The 20000-nt window shown below is 48.5% G+C and overlaps 2 protein-coding genes across 6 annotated transcripts in view; one reads left to right on the top strand and one right to left on the bottom strand.

Annotated features, from left to right (window-relative positions):
• sulf2b (sulfatase 2b) overlaps window positions 1-1935 on the top strand; it is a 62363-nt gene extending 60428 nt beyond the window's left edge. For all 5 annotated transcript variants that reach the window (XM_070967889.1, XM_070967891.1, XM_070967890.1 and 2 more), the window contains one exon: window positions 1-1935. This exon is cut by the window's left edge and continues 1169 nt beyond it. The gene's annotated coding sequence lies outside the window, so the exon portion shown is untranslated.
• A 1371-nt stretch (window positions 1936-3306) lies between these two features.
• Window positions 3307-18918, bottom strand: LOC139335138 (myosin-7B-like). Its single transcript, XM_070968596.1, has 44 exons — window positions 18819-18918; window positions 18390-18493; window positions 17758-17901; window positions 17475-17631; window positions 17043-17070; window positions 16675-16768; window positions 16489-16581; window positions 16339-16402; window positions 15957-16055; window positions 15557-15660; window positions 15338-15476; window positions 15065-15183; window positions 14791-14940; window positions 14486-14656; window positions 14123-14302; window positions 13493-13625; window positions 13235-13311; window positions 12997-13084; window positions 12795-12912; window positions 12571-12694; window positions 12341-12477; window positions 12080-12250; window positions 11898-11982; window positions 11491-11733; window positions 11209-11385; window positions 9380-9525; window positions 9123-9213; window positions 8893-9050; window positions 8559-8790; window positions 8281-8407; window positions 7571-7689; window positions 7209-7405; window positions 6563-6746; window positions 6255-6420; window positions 5791-5915; window positions 5591-5706; window positions 5196-5382; window positions 4804-5013; window positions 4544-4669; window positions 4314-4404; window positions 4132-4211; window positions 3748-3852; window positions 3576-3671; window positions 3307-3468 (listed from the first exon to the last, which is right to left on the bottom strand). The coding sequence occupies exons 1-44, from the start codon at window positions 18916-18918 to the stop codon at window positions 3307-3309; spliced, it is 5817 nt and encodes a 1938-aa protein (XP_070824697.1).
• Between the last annotated feature and the right edge of the window lie 1082 nt (window positions 18919-20000).

A 20000-nucleotide genomic window follows, 5' to 3' on the forward strand; every position in this document is an offset into this window, starting at 1 on the left:
TGATGTAAGTGTGATGTCATTCTTTTTTTTTTTAAACTTATTCCACTAACTTGAGTGTTGGTTACCGTGGTGACCGACAGCTTTACTGATGACAGAGCTACAGTTGTACTAACCTGGTGACTGACCTCAGTACCCACGATGCAACGCGGCAGCCCTGAGGAGAACCACGACAAGAACGTTCCGGAGTAAAAATCAAACGATGCAGGACTGCCGCAGCTTGAAATGAGCCAATGAGAAGAGGAGCAGGCAGTGATGTCATGGCATCCAGAACTCGCTCCGGCTGGTTTTGGCTTGGACATCCAGAGTTCTGGTTCTGTCACCACGTTGTTTTTTACTCGCGTTAACCTTCAACCGCCACTGTCCAATCACCTTCCTCCTGCGCATACGTCCACGCCCCTTTCAGTTTGTCTCCTCCTCTCAGCTGATTTTGTTGTTTGTCCCTCACTCGAATCCAGTTTCTGGTCAGAGACGTCCAGAGTCCTGAATCACATGTAACTTATGAAATGTAAAATAAAACTGTAGAAAAAGACGACTGCATTCACGCAGGAAGTGACAGGAAGTGACACGGGGAGCTGAAGGGCTGCACACATGTTTAAAAAGACATCAGACGTGCGTCAGCCTTAAAATCACCTCTCAGATTCTCGCGCTGCTAAATCAATGGGGTCTGCTAGCATATTAGCGTGTTAGCTGAGCAGCTGCACCGATTGGCCAGTGTGTCGACCAATGAGGTGACAGCTGCTGTTGCTCGGTGCGGTATTCCTGGTCGATGTCTGTGCTAGGTCATGACCTGTGCGGGAGGTCGGTGCCCTCACATCACCTGATTGGTTCACTCTTGAGCTGCTAAACGCCTCGTTGTGATTGGTCGCCTCGTTCTGCAGAAATGTTTAAGTCAAAATAATCCAAACCTTCGGACGTCCTCCTCATCAGCAGGTCCACCGCTCAGGGTCGCCCACATTCAACCAATCAGATCAGGTCTGTTTGGTCCGTCAGTAAAATGTGTCTCACTGTGATGATGTGAAGACATGTCAGAGGTCCACACGTCTCAGGCGAAGCCTGAATCAAACTGTATTTGAGGGACAGCGTGGAGACAAAGACACAGGTGAGAGGTGGGCAGGTACTGTCGTGTTTTAATGTTTCAGGGCGAAAAAGGTGACATAAAACAGAAAGGAGTGATTTTAGGGACCAGTTTCTGAGACGTGTCCTCTCTGACTGCTGCTGCACTCCATCAGTTTCTGCGTTCAGGACGTCTGGACTGTTGATCTGCAGCCGTGTCTCAAACCACCACCACAGACAGACAGAAGTCCTCAGTTTGACGACGACTGACCCCAAAGATTAACATCCGTTCTCTAATCAGACCCCGTTGAGCCGGTCGTGACCTCGTGTCGTGGATCTGCAGAGGAACCGCTGAGCGATGGATGGTTCCTCGCAGACGGCGTGAACGTGTCTCCGGGTGGTGTCTCCTTCCTGTGTGGGTGCAGCCGGCGGTCTGCTGTCTGTAGACTTTTAACCAAACGTATATTTGCTCTGCGGTGCTATTTGCTGTCTAACAACTATCTAGGAAAAAGCTCCTGGTCGTGTTTGAATGTATTTGTAATGTTTAGGTGTGTTTTCTAAAGACGAGCTCGAGAACCGGACCGTTCTGCACCAGCTGAGGCCTCTGGGTCTGAGCTGGGTGGACTAACACACACACACACACACGCACGCACACACACGTACACACACACACACACGCACACTGAAGGACAAACTGCTGAGCACTTTGATTGGAGGATGGAAGGACGAATGGACCAATGGAGGGTTCGTGTTCGATGGGAAGTGACGTGATGAAAACCTGCCGTGTGCAGCCGTCAATACTGATGTAACACACCTGTACAGTCACCTGTGGATGCAGTGATTGGTTTTAGTTTGTGAATAAAGTGTCAAATGCCAAAATGTTCCTTTGATCTCTTCAAAGTGTGTTTGTGCTTCAATCTGACAGATTATTTTCATTCTAGTTATTTTTTTAATTAATTGACTGTTTGATCTTTAATTGCTTTATTGTTAAATTTTTCCTTGAAAAATGACGTCAATGATTAGTAACACGATCAAACTTGTTGATCGATGGACAGTTTCAGGTCTGGACGTCGTTTCACGGTTGTTGATCTGAATGCCGTGAGATTCACTGCAGATGCTCATCGTCATCAAATGAATTAAAATTTAAGTTATAAGATCTTAAAATTGGGGATGTCATGTTGTAAACGCACAGATGAGCCGCTAACCCGACATGCAGATTAACTGGGAACATGAGAAGACCACAAACCCAGAACTGACGAGTCTGACGCTCCATATCCAGAGGTTCTGAAGGTACATGTCTATTTACATTTCCAAAAACAAAAACACACAAGCTAACGTCTGATGGATGAAGTCTGAGCTGCTAACATTAGCAACTAGCATTAGCAGCATTAACGCATCAGTAATCGTAGAGCAGTAATACTCTGAAATGAGCCATTCTGCATATGGAGTACTTTTGGTGCTGATACTTCTGTAGCTTAAGTAAAAATTTAAATGCAGTACTTTGACCTGTGCTGTTGCTGCTTGTCAGTCATGACTTGTGTGTCACAGGTGTTTCGTGGTGTCAGAAAGGACGTTACAGAAGTCGCAAACTCTTCACCAAACAACAGGTTATTTATTTTCATGTTTGACTCCACTGAAAAGTTGGCTCACTACAGCAAAACCAACACAGCTGCAGTCGAACACACAATCTGAAGGTTTTTCATGGCGTTTTTTTTCTGATCCCATTTCAGCGGAACTGAAGGATTTTTCTCCACTAGGGGGCAGAAACCAGTCAAATTCAGCCCAGGTGCAAAGTGGCCAACGTGTTAGCAAACAGCTGCCTTTGTCACACGACAATCCCGTTAGTCGCGTTTGTTTCATACGGAGGGCTGGTGAGAGCCTGATGGACTGAAGCGTACAGTAAGTGTGCTGTAAAACCAAAAGCTACGAGCTAATGAAGCTAAAGACAACGTAGCTGCAGAGTTAGTGTCCAGTCTGAGTGTGTTCTGCACTATGAGACACGACAACATCACGCAGTCACTTAATTTACCAGTCAGCACCAGCACCCCCCCACACACACACACCACCCCCCCATCCTGGACTATCAGCACAAACACACAAAGCACAAATCAAACAGCAGACACCAGAAACACGCGGTGTGTGACGAGGCAGCAGGGCTTCATTCAGCGACCTGCAGAAACAGATTAAAACAGTAAATATTCACTGAGCTCGTTTCAACGCTGCTTCCATCAGTAATCAGCTTAATAAAGACTCTCAGATCTTCAGACTCACCACGGCGACCTTGCTGGTTTGTTGGCGGGTACGAATCCGCATCTTGTTGATGGTGGCCTCGGCGATGTCGGCTCTCTCCTCTGCGTCGTCCAGCTCATGTTGGACTTTCCTGAAACGCACCGTGCTGCAGCTCACCTGCTCCTCCTGGTGGACAGACAGAGGAACTGTAAAGCTCGGTCAAGCTGCAGAATCAGCTGCTTCAGCCGGCATTCTCTCTCGTTAATGTGATGATAACGGTAAAGCAGACTCACGGCGCTCTCTGCTTGTCTCTTGTAGCTCTTGACTTTGGTCTGAAGCTTGTCGATCAGCTCCTGCATCCTCAGCAGCGTCTTCCTGTCCTCCTCCGACTGCAGAAGACAAAGAGTGAAAAACAGAGCGAACAGAACGTCACGGCAGCCTGACGATGATGCGAGGTCATCGCACCTGGTACGTCAGCTCTTTGCATCGCCTCTCATAGCGACGGACTCCTTTCTGATACTCCTCGCTCTTCTTCTGCTCCACCATCAGCTCCGTCTGCAGCTCCCTCACCTGCACACACAGCAATTCAATTCAATTTCAATTCAATTTTATTTGTATAACAACAGAAGTTGTCTCAGGACACTTTCCATACAGAGCTGGTACAGACCAAACTCTTCATCTACAGAGGACCAACAGTTCCCCCATGAGCAGCACTTGGCGACAGCGGCGAGGAAAAACTTCCTTTAACAGGCAGAAACCTCAGACTGAACCAGACACAGCAGAGCTCCTGTTTGTCCCTCTGCGCTCCACCTCCTGCTCCACCTCCTGCTGCTTTCTGTCTGTACTCACTTTGGTTTCCAGTTTGTGAAGCTGCTTCTTTCCTCCCTTCATCGCCATCTGCTCCGTCTCGTCCAGCTTCACCTGCAGCTCTGTCGGAGACACACTGATGCTGTTAACATGGACCTGCAGCAGGAGCAGCACGAGGTCAACTCAGTCGTCAGCCGACATCACGTGTCTCACGCTGTTCGTACCTTTGACCGTGGACAGCATGTTCTTCTTCATTCTCTCCAGCATGCTGCAGCTGTCCTGCTCCTTCTTCAGCTCCTCCGCCATCAGAGCCGCCTGGAAGAACAAATTTGGACGAAAGGGATGACAGACAGCCACGGAAACAGTTAAAAACACAAGACAACATCAGCTGGACACTTGTCCAAAGACTCAGGCTTAGCTCAGGATTGGTCAGGGGTCAGGGGTCAGGACTGACGTCAGTGACGGCCTTCTTGGCCTTCTCCTCAGCGCTGCGACTCTCCTGCATCGCCTCGTCCACCTCTCCCGTCAGCACAGACAGATCGGCCTCCAGCTTCTTCTTGTGGTTCACCAGACTGGAATTCTGAAGCACAGGAAGAGCCAGGAAACCGATCGATTAATCAGACAATCAATCGATCAATCAGTCAGTGGTGTCCATTGATAAGCCTCTGGAGAGTCATCAGTACACCTGTGAGGGGCGTGTGTCTTTGTGTGCACCTGTGTGGTGAGCAGGTTAACTCTCTCTGCCACCTCCACCAGCTCGTGTTCGGCCATCTTGCGGACGTGGTCGGTTTGGTCCAGGATCCCGCGCAGCTCCTCCTCCTCAGCCGTCATCAGCGAACAGCGTCGCTCCAACAGGACAATCTGTTCTCTCAGCTGATTGGTCAACTGGACTTTGTCCTCCAGCTCCACCTGTTGCTCTTTAAGCTGTGAGAGGACAATTTTAGGGAGGCTCAGATTGACCCTCACGGGATCACGTTGTTCTCGTTAACCTGTTAGCAAACCTGCCCATTAATGACATCATCATCGCACCTTGTGAAGGTGTGTTCGTGACTGCGGTTCGCTCAGAGTCTGAATGTCTCTGACGGCTTCGGCTCAGGTGAGTGTACCTGTGTCTGCAGGTGTCCGATGATCCTCTGGCTCTCGGCTGCTTGCCTGTTAGCGTGCGACAGCTGAACCTCCATCTCGTTCAGGTCGGACTCCATCTTCTTCCTCAGACGAACCGCCTCGCTGCGACTGCGAACCTCCGCCTCCAAACTGGCCTGCATGGTCTCCAGGGAGCGCTGGTGGCTCCGCCTGGTGGACGGCACTGCTATTACCACTTAAAAACATCCTTTACGCATGTCTGTGGTGATTTTTCTGTACTGCTTTTAAAAGCTGCTCTAGCTTTAAAGTCTTGTATTCTGGTATCACACTGTCTTCTGTTCTTCAGCTACATCTCATCTATTATTTCTAATATTATATCCTCAGATTTAGTGAGGCTGTTATTTAGTATATTTGGTACCTGAGGTTGTCGATCTCCTCATCTTTCTCTGCGATCTTGCGCTCAATCTCAGTCCTGATCTGCTGCAGCTCCATCTGAAACCTCACGGTCTTACTCTCCTCGTGCTCCAGAGTACCCTGGTTGGTTGGTATTGCAGTAGTTTAGTAAGTAGCTTCGTTGGTACACAGCTGACAGGTATCTACAGCAGGTAAGGCAGTCACCTCTGCTTCCTCCAGAGCTGCTCTGATATCGCTCTTCTCCACATCCAGGATCTTCTTCATCCTCTCCAGCTCGTGGATGGTCTTTCCTCCCTGGCTGATCTGATCAGTCAGGTCCAGGATCTCCTCTGGGATCAAACACAGTCAATCAATTTGTCAGCCAATCACAAAATTCACTTACGTCCAGTCGAACAGTCGAACGAATGGGACGTCTGTTGGACTGTTTCTGATTCAACCAATGAGACAGTTTAGTTCTGGAACATTAATAAAAATGGTGTCAAAGGTCAATAAAGAATTTGATGTCACTTTGAGTAACACTTGGTTACGACTGCAGGCATTAAGCTAGTTAGCCAGACAGGCTAACGCTTTATTCACTGATTGCTAGATGCAGAAACCGCCGTCATCCACGTCAGGAGATTCTCCACATCCTCACAACCTGAAGTCATCGATGGTCTCCCGCAGAGTACCTTGCAGGTTCTTGTTTTCTCGTTTAACTGTCTCCAGATGGTCGAGAGCTTCTTCGTAGCAGTTCTTCAGTTTGAACAGCTCGGTGCTCAGACTGCGGGACTCTTTCTGCGATGCCTCCAGCTCCATCTGACTCTCCTCAAACTTCAGCTTCCAGTCACTCAACAACTGCGTCAAAGAAAAAAGCACAAACTGACATACAAACTTGATTCTGAGCTTATCTCCACGTCCACAGGAGCTGAGTGTTGTTGGCAGTTTCCTGCATTGTTCAGGACTGCGTTGCGGGTCATGGCTGGTGTTGCTGACTGACCTTGTCGAAGTTGCGCTGCCTCTTGTCCAGAGCCAGAGCTGCAGCGTTGGATCGCTCCAGTTCCGCCACCAGGTCTTCGACCTCAGTCTGCAGACCCTGCTTCGTTTTCTCCAGCGAGGAACATTTCGCGTGAGACGTCTCCACAGCTTCCTCAACGGTCTGCAGTTTGACCACCAGCTTCTTCCTACAGCACCAGACAGGAGAAAAGTCACATACTTCAACTGGAAGGAGAATCCACTGGAGGAACAGAAAAATCTTCAGGTCACAGCGAAGATGGTTTCACAAGCCTCACTGCTAATGTAGCTAGAAAAGGAAGGGCTAACCCTTGGCCTAATAATGTTTGGTTACTACTGCAGGTATGCTAACATTAGCATCTTACATCAGATCAACACAATGTTCCCTTCCTTTAGGTTTCGGAGAAGCTGAAAATGCCCGATGTCAAACCTGCTCCGACTGGTTACTGCTGCCAAGCTCTGATTGGACAACTGGTGTTTGGGGGCGGGTTTTAGGTCACCAGTGTAACGACAGTAAAAACCTCAGAATGAAGTGATGCAACAGTAGCCTAAAAACTAAAGGCCAGCTACATCAAACGCAGTACTTTATGTGTACTTTGTACACATGCATTACACCGTTTAGAGCATCTCACTTGGCATCTTCCAGCTCCTCAATCCGCAGCACGGCGTCCGTCTCGTACTTGGCTCTCCACTGAACCACTTGGCTGTTGGCTTTGGACAGCGCCCTCTGCAGTTCAGCCTTGGCCTCCTGTTCGTCCTCCAGCTGCTCGCTGAGCAAACTGCAGTCATGACGGGAGGCCTGCACGGCATGAGCCAGCGCCACACGAGCCTGATGGATGCGCACACACACACACACACACACACACACACACACACACACACACACACACTGTTAGCACAGCTAACACACAGAAACTCGTTAGCGTGGGTCTTAAACACCGTGAGAACGAACAGGAGGTTCAGTGATGGATCAGAGTTACGAGGGTTCACTGACTTTGCTCTCCTCCTCCAGCTGCCTCTTCAGACCCTCCATGTTTTGACAAACCCCCGTCTTCGAGCGCTGAAGCTGACCAATCATAACGTCCCGCTCCTCGAGACGACGGCTGTACTCAGCTGGAAGAACAGACGACAGCAAAACCTCAGCTCTCAAAAACAAGAAGAAAGCAGTGAAATGAGGGAAGTTTGACTTCAAATAAGAAAATGTGCCAGCAGGACACGAAAATTTGACTTGACAGCAAACAATCAGACAAACAAGTGAAAATATATCTTAACAGAACTGCAGTTAGACTAAAGTACAAGTACATTTGTCCGGACATAAAGAAGTTCTGATTTCGACAGAGCGGTGTTGAACGTGTTGGAGTTGGGTATAAAATAATTTACTCTCAGTAAGAACTCACATTATCTTAAGAAAACTGATTATTTTTCCAGTGAGAAGCGGAAAGTTGGTAAGTTAAGCGTTCGTTCCCCAGCTGGCAAAAATTGGTTCCCAGAACACTCCAGAATCATGATTTTCTGGCTGTGAGAACATTTATTGAACCTTCCTTCACGACGTTCCCGGATGTAAAATCGAAATTGTGACATCCACAAAACCTCAGTGGGACAGGTGCTGCATGTCAACGAAGCATTATTCTCTGTTTTTAATGTACGTCTGTGTGTGTTAAGATAAGATAAGATAAGATAAAATAAGATAAGATGAGCGCGTACCGTTCTCTGTGAGCGCTCGTGCTTTCTGAGCAGAAACCTCTGTCAGTTGTCTCTGCAGCTCTTCTGCTCCGGCCCTGCTTTCATTCAGCTGGTCCTCATAAACCCTGCACATCTTCTCCACCGCCCCCTACACACACACACACACACACACACACACACACACACACACACACACACACACACACACACACACACACACACACACACACACAGGCTGACGTTGACACACCTGGTGCAGTGCTCCTTTAAATGGTCCTCTGAGGTGGACTTGTCCTCACCTTGGCTCTGGACAGCTGCTCCACGGCAGCAGCCAGGTCGTCGGCCTCCAGCCTGAACTCGGCCTTCTCCTTGTCCAGCTTCTGTTTGGCTCTCTGCAGGGCGTCGATCTGCTCGCTGAGCTCCGCCACCGTGTCCGAGTGCTTCTTCCTCAGAGTGGCGGCCGTCGCCTCGTGGTGAAGCCCCGCCTCCTCCAGCTCCCGCCGCAGCTTCAGGAAGTCTGCCTCCCGCTTCCTGTTTGACATGCAGAGGAGAGACGCTGAGGACAGATCATCTGAAGCTCAGCTCAGGACAGTCCCTCCTGTTCGTTGGAGGAGCTGTAAAGCAGATGATGACCTGTTGAGAGCGATCTGAGCAGCAGAGGCTCCTCCTGCCTCCTCCAGCTTCTCCCCGAGCTCCTCCAGCTCTCTGGCGATGTCGTTCCTCTGACGTTCGGCTTTGGAGCGCCACGCCCGCTCCGCCTCCAGCGCCTCCTCCAGCTCCTCGATGCGAGTCTGAGGGATGAAAACACACCTGTAGTGACAGCACTAGTGGAGGAGAAGATGAGGAAGCTAATCAAGACCAACCTGAAGCTCTTTCATCTTCTTCTGAAGCTGAGCAACCAAACTCTGTTCGTCCTCCAGTTTAGACTGAACGTGACCCAACTCAAAGTCTTTTCTTTGAGGAGGTGTGGAGAGACGAGGACAGAAAGGAGGAGCGTCAAAACAGTAGGAAAGGGACGGCAACATTTGCTGCTAATGGTTGATTTGTTTCAGGTTTGATTGGTTTTGACTTGAGTTCAGAGGAATCGAACCACCGGTCAAATGAAACTACCAGCTCTTACTTTTTCATTCTCTCCTCCAGCTCTTCCCTCTGGTTCTCCAGGTCCTTCACTGAGTCCATGGACAGCTTCAGATCCGCCTCCAGCTTCCGTTTGGTACGTTCCAGGTCCAGTCGCACCTTCTTCTCCTGCTCCAGAGAACTTTCCACCTGCACAGACGAGAGGCGTGGAGGCCATCAGAAACGCAGAGTACCACGACTGTGGTGTCCCAAACCCTTACAAGACACTTTGGTTTTTATTAGTGCTGTCAAAAATATCGCATTATTTTTTTTTCTGAGATTAACGCTCTTTGTGACCTAGTGAATTTATAAGCTGTGGCCACTGCTAGTAACATAAGAAAAACTACAGGATCCGATTATAAACCGTAAACAAAACAACAGGCACGCCCCACGCACGCGTTTGCTCGCTAGCTGTAAAAGAGTAGGCTAGCGGTTTGTGTGGATGTCAACAAGATTCTGAATGGAAAGTTTAGTTTCAAATAGGGCTGTCAGTTTAACGCGTTAATTAGATTAATTAATTACGCTGCAAATCAACGCGCTATAAAAATTAACGCAATTAATCATGAGTGGCAAGTCAATGCGCAAGCATTTTAAATTTGGCCCTTTGAGTGACCCGTAGGCTGCATCCTACCTGCCATGCGACACCAGAGAGCGAGGCAAGCCTACTTGGACCTTTGAACGGCAAGTTTATTTATAAAAAGAACAAAGACGGGACTATTAACAAGGACGCAGTGATTTGCACCTTGTGTAAAAAAGACTTTTCCTCTCACCGTAGCAGCTCCAGCCTGAATTATCATTTAAACGCTAAACATGTAGTTGCTGCTAGTGCCGCTAGTGCGACCGTGAGCTCACTGCGCCAACCCACAAAACGAATGAGCAGAGCCACGACGGAAAAACTGACAAACTCAATTGCAAAGTGTTGCTGCTGATTGCAGGTCGATCTCAATCGTGGCAGACGAGGGCCTGAAAGGCGTTTCAGATAGCGTCATCTGACTCTAATTTCCAGCTACCGTCGAGAACTACAGTGATGAAAAGATTCACCAGCTGTAATGTGAACGTCAGTGAATTAATGTCCTAGAATTCAAATTCTTTATTTGGGGACCTTTAGCACATATGAGATTAAAATGCGATTAATTAGATTAATTAATTACAAATCCCGTAATTAATTAGATTAATTTTTTAATCGCCTGACAGCACTAGTTTCAAACGTTGCCCGATGGGTCGACTGACAAGACCAAAGTTATCTGTGTGTGTTGTTGGTGTGAACTGAATTATCACTGCAGCACATCCAGTCTGAAACACCACTTGATGGCCAAACACACGGCGAATGCGAATTCTCCGCCGCCTCTTTGTCAAACCAGGCGACAATGGATGGCTTTCCACAGAGGCGTATGGATACCGCAACTAAGAACAAAATCACTGCAGCCAGAGCCAAGTAAGCAAGCCGATCCACTTTTCCATTTTGGTAACAGTATTAAAATGATAATTCAAGGGACATTTAGAATAGATAAAATGTTTGATTAATTTGCGATTAATCGCGAGTTAACTACGACATTCATGACATTAATCGTGATTAAATATTTTCATCGATTGACAGCACTAATTTTTACTCATTTGCCACCCAGCTCTAAATTATCTACAGACTCTGTAAATCCTGGCCGTGACAGAGGTTTGAGCAGTCTTTGGGTGGTTTTCATGGTCCTTCAGGAGTTTCTGGTGGTCGTTAAGGAGACTGTAGTGGTTCTTCAGGTTGTCTTGTGGTCCTTTTGGAGCTTTCAGACTGGTTATCTTAACATCTACACATTCTGACACCTCCGTGGGATCTGTCCTTACGTTGTCCACTTGCTGCTCCAGCCGAGTCTTTGCCTTGGCCAGCATGTTGACCTTGTCCTCCTGTGCCTGGAGGTCATTTAGGACCTGCTGGTGGGCTTCCTGCAGGGCGGCTTTCTCTCTGCCCAGAGACACTATGGATTCATCCAGAGCACACATCTCCTGGGACAAGTTCTTCACCTGGACACAAGGAAAGAAAACTCATCACTTCCACCCACCAGTGACGCAAGTGTGATCCTGAGGCGACTGAAACCGGCAGCGATGCCTTGTTGTTCATGAACGCACCTTGTTCTCCACCCCATGTCTCTCTTTCTCCACTTTGGCCAGGGTCATCTCCAGGTCGTCCACATCTCTTTTCAGTGATGTCACCTCGTCGTCCAGCTGACGTTTCTTGGACATCAGCGTGGTGCTCACCTCCTCCTCATCCTCCAGACGTTCTTGCATCTCCTTCAGCTTGGACTCCTGAGAGATTTTGGACTGAATCAGCTGGTTGCAGCGGTCCTCTGCGTCTGTCAGGTTGTCCTGCTCCTGGATGATTGAAGTGGAAGAAACATAAAGGTCAGAGAGACGTTAAAGAAATGAGCGGATTAAAGAAACTCAGAATGTTGTTCACATCAAAGCTTTCCTGTTCTAAATGAGTACAATTTGGTATATTAGGTCATAAAACAGCTGTTTTCAGTGTTTGGACTTACAGCTTGGAGCTGGAGACTCAGGTCATTTTTCTCCTGAACCAAAACCACCTGCCGCTCCTCCGCCTCCCGTCGCTTGACCTCTGACCTGATGGACAAACACACACCAAACCAAGGTGACAGATGGAAAACACACAGGTGTGAATGCTGGTCAGAGTGTCGAGGAGTCAGACAGGTGAACAGACCTGTCGAAGGCCTCTTTCAGTTTGGAGAAGTCTTCTTTGAGAGCAGCCAGCTCCTTCTCCACCTGGGCACTCCTGAGCAGGGGGCGGAGCTTATAGAACAGCATCATCCACGGCCAAGTCCTCACAGAGAAGAACGCTCTGAGGTTGAACTGGATCACCATCACAGCATCCCTGAGAAACAAAAAGACGATTGCACCTGAACGCACCGTCGACCGCCTGCACTCATGTTTTTATGATTAATCCGACGGCCATCATACTGACCTTTGCTGCATCATCTTCTGTCGTTCCATCCTCATCAGCTTCCCTCTGGACATGGCCTGAACGATGGTGAGGATCTGCGACAGACGGGAGTCCCTCATGTCCTCCAACTGACCCAACAGACCTGCTTTAAAAAACACCTGAGAGGAGAGGACAGACCACAGAGCCGTCAAACAGAGGACACGCTCTGTCTTCAGACGCTGGTCGTGTTAGTCGCAGCGTTCCTTTTGTACCTTAGTGTGTCCAAACTTGTACTGGCTGTGGTCTATGTCCAGAGATCCCAGCAGTTTCTCCACAGCTTTCCTGCTGTCAACAAACGAGTCCTCTGGAATCGCAGCGGGATTCAAGATGCGATATCTGAGAAAGAAAAGGACACAAGGATCATGGATGAGCTCCACGTGAGAAAAAACGACACTGGAAAACAACTGAAACACAAGCGGGTCAGTTCTGGACCGACCGTTGTCTGAACTCAGCATACAGGATCCGGTTTGGGAAGCCCTTCCTGCAAATCCTGATCCCCTCGAGGACTCCGTTACACCTCAGCTGATGGAGGACCAGGAAGGGATCCATCACACCTGGACAGTGGAGACGTGAATTAGCTGCAATCAGCCTGAAAGCTGCAGACTGCTGGTCTGCTGCTGCTGCTGCTGTTCGCTCACCTGGATTCTTGCTCTCGTTGGGGATGATGCAGCGGACGAAGTGAGGCTGAGTGCTGCGGAGGTTAGCCATCAGCTTGTTCAGATTCTCCTGCATTTAAACACAGCAGAGAAAGAGTTGAAGGTGAAGGTGGCCCTCCCCCCATCTCTTATGATTCATCCATTTATGTCTCTGTCTGTTTTCAACCTTCTTCAGTCACTTTATTGTACAAACGGCCCTGCAGCGTCTTTCTCGTCTCACCTTGTGTAACTGTGAAACTGTCTGGAAGGAAGCTGCTTTCTTCTTCCTGTGTTTGGTTTCAGCCTTCGGGTCGCTGGCTGAAACAACAACAACAACAACAACAACAACACAGTGTTTGTACACAGTCCTGTGTCTCCTCTACAGTCTGATGATGAAGTCCAGGTTTGCTGGAGGTGTGTTTAAAGTGTGCAGCTCTGCTCCAGTGAGGACACTTTTAGCTCTTTGTCACTTTCAAACTGTGGCTGTAAAGCTCGTTACCCGTCTCAGAGCTGATGTAGTTCTCGAACAGTCCGGCCATCAGTTTGTTGGAGGATTTCTGGAACAGAAGCACCACCGTCTCATTCAGAGGATCTCTGTTCTTGTCCAGCCAGCCGGTGATGTTGTACGGCACCTACAGCGAGACACAGATCGACTGATGATGGATTCATTCAGACGCTCGGTGGACAGATTCAGTCCTACAGACACACAGAAAAGTGTGAGCTTCCTTCAAGTCCTACTGTCTTATCAAATAGTCTCCTTCCACAAGGATTCAGACGTCACGTAAATACAAACAAGAATCTCCAAAGTTACTGAGTTTTGCCCTTTAGTCCCTGTTTGGACAGACAGGTTTACAGCAGGAAGCAGAGACGCCGTCAAAGCCACTGCACCTCTTCATGTCAGTGTCTCCAGATCCATGATGTCATATTTCTATTACAGCCAAACCCTTCATTTAATTTGGATGATTGCTGCGCAGCTGTGTGATGGAAATACGTGAGCTGTGATGGATCAGGCAGCAAAACGCTCTTTATTTCACAAAAACCGGCAATCAAATCAGCTGCAATACATATTGACCAGTGACTGAGCAAAGCGACACTACCAGCAGTGCAGGAACGATGAGCTGATACCCACCACTCCAGCGTAGTGAACCACCTCAAAGTGCGTCTCGTATTTGCGCTTCTTGTCCAGCCTCGGACGCAGGAAGTTGGGCGACTTCCCCAGATGGTTGTCGTAGAGTTTGGTTTTGAAGCTGTGGTCCGTGGCCTTGGGGAACATACACTCCTCCTCCATGATGGACAGAATACCCATCGGCTGAAATACCAAGACCCATTAATGTGCTGCTTTTTATACTTTCTATCATGGAAAACAACATGTTTTCATATCTTTCACTCAGTCTGAATGATCTCTGCCTCCATCATGCTGAAGATACCTGAGCTTCACAGACACACTGATCGCCTCCGCCCACAATGTGACGAGCAGCACAAACACACCCACCCTCTCGATGAGGTCGATGCAGGCCTGTAAGTCCAGCCCGAAGTCGATGAAGGTCCACTCGATGCCCTCCGTCTTGTACTCCTCCTGCTCCAGGATGAACATGTGGTGGTTGAAATACTGCTGCAGCTTCTCGTTGGTGAAGTTGATGCACAGCTGCTCAAAGTTATTGAACTGCAGAGAGAGTGTGGTATTAGTACTTTAAAGTAAAGGATCTGTGTACTTGTCAGTGCGGGTGATGGAGGCTCTGGTATTTTTGTGTGTACTTGGATCTTGACGAGACGTCTCCGTCATTCTCTCCTCTTTACCTCAAAGATCTCGAAGCCGGCGATGTCGAGGACGCCGATGAAGAACTGACGAGGCAGAGCGGTGTACAGCGACAGGTTGATCCGACTCACCAGCCACTTAAACATGCGGTCGTACGTGGCTTTGGCCAAGGCTGCGACAGCGTAGTAAACCTACGGACACGTCGAATGTCCGGTCAGGCTCATCGGCAACAACCTCGTGTTCAGAGTCTCTGCTGTTCACGTGATGCAGCACAGACAGAACGGATCACGATTGGCTGATTGATTGATCACTTACCTGCTCTACAGTCTGTCCTTTAACGATGAACTCGTGTCCCACTTTGACGCGTGGGTTCAGCAGACCCTTCAGCAGGTCGGCAGAGCTGATGCCCATCAGGTAGGCGGCCTTATCCACACCTGAACACACACAACACACACATCTCATGTCACCTGCAGTAAGGCCGATCAACACCTGAGCTGATGTTTATTTCACTGCTTCGATTTCAGTGTCGTCCGGGGTCAGATGTTCAGATTGGACCTTCGAGCAGACGCACGGTGAGGAAACTCTTACTCTCTGTGCCGTCGGCCTCGGCCTGCTCCTCTCTCTGCTTCTTCTTGAACTTCATGTTACCAAAGTGCATGATGGCTCCGACGATCTTATAGCAGCCGTACTTTTCCTCTGGAGTGAAGCCCAGCGTGTCCATCGCGTGCTGCACACACACACACACATCACAGTTTGTCCTTCGGCAGGCAACAGTGTGTCTTTCTGGGGGGACAGTGTGTCTCTTACATCAGTGAGCTTCAGCTCCTCTCCATCATTGATGCTCTCCACCTTGGTGTCACCCTGAGAGCAGAAGTGGTAGTCGTAGGGGTTGGTGGTCACCAGCAGCATGTCTGCAGCACAGGACACCATTAATGACAGCGTTAGACACTGTTAGCTCAGACACGTCCAATGAATTCTGTCCAAAAACACACACATACAATCTTATTATGGCCACGTCATGTTATTATCCAAATTAATCATGTTAGGTTTTAACTAAATATAATTAAAATTTCTCAGCAGCAAGATGAGTGAGATAAGTGCAGATGCTGAGATCATTTTGTTTCTGAGTTTAACTGTTCGGTTACCTTGATGAATAACATCACGTGTGACGTGTGATTGGACAGGGTGGAGTGGTGGGTGGAGTTACCTTGCAGTTCTGGCTTGTGATTGGACAGGATCTGGTAGTAGATGTGGTAGCTTCTCTCTCCTGGCTGCTGAAACACGACTCTGGACTTTTCTAGAAGATCTGACAAGATGTACATGTGTATACTCGAGTGTACTGCAGTACTGTGACACCAGTCAATACAAAGTCATCAACAGACTGAACAACTTCACTGTTTTGTGATCTTTAAAATGCAAAATGTGTGTAATTCAATTCAGTTCAATTCAATTCAAAATACCTTTATTAGTCCCGCAAGGGGAAATTCCAATTGTAATAATAGTATAATGATGATAATAATAATAACGTAATGTTCATGTAAAAGCTGTCATTAGATCCCAGTTAGCATCAGCTGCGATCTGCGACTCACAGATCTCGATGTCGGAGGACGCCAGCTTCCCCGTCGGCCCAAAATGAATCCTGATGAACTTTCCCTGAGACACACAAACACACGCACACGTAACGACGCACGACACGACACTTGGTCCTCAGCTCGTCATCGGGACTTTACTGCACTCACAAAGCGAGAGGAGTTGTCGTTGCGGATGGTCTTGGCGTTGCCGAACGCCTCCATGGCCGGATTGGCCTCAATGATCTGGTCCTCCAGAGAGCCCTGAGCAGACAGAGACAGGAGGAGGGCGCAGACTCAGACGTAGAAACACATCATAAAGTAGCTTATCGATGCTAACGAAGCTAAAAGGCTCACTCCTTTCTTCACGTTTTCTCCCAGAGCGGCGACGATGGCGAAGTACTGAATCACCCTCTTGGTGTTGACTGTCTTCCCTGCACCTGACTCACCGCTGACAGACAGAAGGAAGTGGAGATGCAAATATGACAGGAAGCAAAGCACAATGACTTCGAAGGAACACCTGAAACTAGTGAGAGTAAGAGTCACATCAACATCTGCTCTGCCTTTCTGTTTGTACATTTCACCTGTGATCTCATCTAAACTAGCTCAGTGACACCTCGACCACTTTCCACTTCCTGCCCTCTGTCTGAATTTAACGTCACGTGACTGCAGACCACCTGCTCCACCTGTACCGTTTTTCATGACGTAGGAAAGGTCTGACTCACGTGATCAGCATCGACTGGTTCTCACGGTCTGTGGAGGAAAATGAAGGCGTGTGAAGGAACAGAAGTAGAACTTAAAAAATGTCTCATTACTCCAAGCTACTCAGGACCAGGACCGGGACCAGGACCAGGACCAGGACCAGGACCAGGACCAGGACCAGGACCAGGACCAGGACCAGGACCAGGACCAGGACCAGGAGGAGCAACATCCTTGACAACATTGTGATCAATTTTGGGCTTTGGGCCGGAGACTTATTTTCTAAAGTCCTTCAGCAGGTTTCAAACTCAGCCAGCCATCTAAGACTATAAGGCTAATGCTAACAGGCTCGTAGCACGGCCAGCCAGGTCGCCTGAGCTCACCTGGACTGCTGCTTGAGCTCCGGTTAACCTACCTACAGGGCTAATGTTAGGGGTCAGAGGTCACAGGTGACTCACTCTGCAGCATGTCGATGTAGGCGTTGTCAGCGATGGCGTAGATGTGCGGCGGCGTGTCTGCGCGACGCCTCCCTTTATAGGCCGTCACCACCTCAGCGGAGTAGACCGGCAGCCATTTGTACGGGTTGACGGTCACACAGAACAGACCGGAGTAGGTCTGACAGACGAAGACGGAGACGGAGATGACAGAGGAGCAGGAAGGAGACATGGAGGGATAAAAGAGACGAACAAAACGATGAAGAACGTTCAAAAACAGATTATTTATCGTTTCACAAACACTCACGTAGATCATCCACATGCTGTATCTCCTCCTCAGGTTGAAGAGCACCGAGGCTTCGTTCAGGTGAGTCAGCATGGCCATGTCCTCCATCATGTCAAACTTCGGAGGGTTCATTGGCTGCAGGTCGTCTTCTTTCACGATCATGAACTGAAACGCACACGTGGAGCTGAGGTTAGCGCTGAATCTCAGTCCCGAGATGCTACGAGATGTTCAGAAACGGTGTCCCCGGTTCGAAGTCTGACCGTCAGAGAGCACCTGCAGGCCGCTCTGTATTTTAAAAGACCAGCTTTTACTCCCTGCAAAGATTAATCTGAGCTAAAGATTCTGAAGACTCACAAACCAACATTTTTACACGACTTTTACTTTGACAGCCGTGAACACTTCCTCCTTCTGGACTGGACATGAAATCCTGCACAAAACAAGTGTCCAAGTCCGAAATGTCTCCAGTAAACTGTGCAGCCGATAGGAAGCTTTGACGTTTCAGCACAGCCTCGCCTCGGCCTGTAAAATCCGCTGTGAGAGCCAAACTGATCACCACCTTAATTAAGTAATCAGTAATATTTTCAGAACACAAGCTTCTCGTGCTGAACTTTACTAAATGTCCTCTGTGTGGGATCAGTAGCCTCTGAACTAACCCGTCCGTCCTTGGTCTCCACAGTGGTCTTGTCTCCGTTCAGCTCTCGGACCTCCACCTCTATGTACGCTTCAGCATCGTCAGGCATCCAAACTCGTTTCGTACCTGAAAGAAGTGAATCTCCGTTTATCAGTCAGCTTTGAAAGTCTAAAAAAAGATACCTTTGCATGTTTAATGGTGGCTTTCAAGAATAATGACGACACAAAACAACATTTTTATGATATTTTGGTGCATTTTGAAATTATTTTCTGATAAGACAGTTTCACACTTTAGAGCTCCAAACATCCAATAATCTATAGTGATAAAACATTACTGTATCAACATAAAGGCACAAATGCATGAATCTGATATCATTGTTAGCATGTTTATATTTGGACACGTGTCCGTCTTTGGCCCACACAGATAACGGTGTTAAAACGAGCGTCTGTACCGTCAAAAGCCTGGGATTTGGCAGCCAGTTGCTCCAAGTTGGTGAGACGAAGGTAACGACCAGCTGGTCCAAACGCCTTCATGTCCATGAACCGAGACATCTGAACACAAGAACACACGTTCTTTAAACGTGGGTTCTGTCGCAGTTCACGTTCTGCGAATGTAAGATGTGCAGCTTGTTCTCCATCCTCAACATTGTCTTCACTGAGTCATGAGAGGTACGATCAGCTCTTAAAGACTCATTTCTCCATCACAGCCGAAAACAGTGTCGTCTCATTGACTGCGTTGTTAACTTGAAACAGCTGTGAGCGAAGCCGCAGACACGCCCAGGCTAAACATGATGGCAGCCATTTTTACAGACATCTGACTCATCCCGGCTCATTACTCAGGACTGGAGGGAAACAGACAGATCCATGTCAGTCTGCAGCCGTCATCACAGGAGCTGCTGCTCAGCTCAGCAGAGATGAAGAATCCTGACGAGTCTTCAGGTAAGACTCAACCAATCAGAGCTCATCACTGGTCTCCTCTCACCTGAGCAGTCACTGGTGTTTGTGTGCTGTCTCTGCCTGCTGCTTCATTTAGCTTGTGGTCATCTGAATAAATTTGGGATTGATTCGTTTGCTGTGTTTTCCTCCTGACTGCACAGTGAATACGATAAACTCTTAATTGTACCTCGTCATAGCAGTAACCGCTGAGGCTGCTGGGTAATGGGAGTATTTGGAGACATTTATGTCTCAGAATCAAAGTACCAGCTTTAACGTAAAGTACTTTTGGTAAAAATCCTGAACTCCAAACACAAAATCTGTGTACTCACTGTGCCGGGTTGGTCTGGTCTGGTCTGGTCTGGTCTGGTCTGGTCTGGTCTGAGCTGGTCTGGTCTGGTCTGGTCTGGTCTGGTCTGGTCTGAGCTGGTCTGGTCTGTCCTGGTCTGGTCTGTCCTGGTCTGTCTCAGGCTCCTCTGGTGGACTTGTCTTTGTTGCAGCGGTGTAGTTTGAAGAAGAACACAATACGTTGGCTCACAGAGCATCACATCACTTTATAACCTCCCTGTGAAGGTCACCACAGCACCTGACCTCCTCCGCTGCAGCTGATTGGTCAGACTGGTCTGCTTGAACTGGTCTTAAAAGGCCTGCGGTGGTCAGGATGGAATACCAAAACGAAGCAGAGCTAAAGCTCACATCTG

This window comes from Chaetodon trifascialis, chromosome 8, assembly GCF_039877785.1.
Source record: "Chaetodon trifascialis isolate fChaTrf1 chromosome 8, fChaTrf1.hap1, whole genome shotgun sequence".
In the NCBI taxonomy this organism is placed as follows: Eukaryota; Metazoa; Chordata; class Actinopteri; order Chaetodontiformes; family Chaetodontidae; genus Chaetodon; species Chaetodon trifascialis.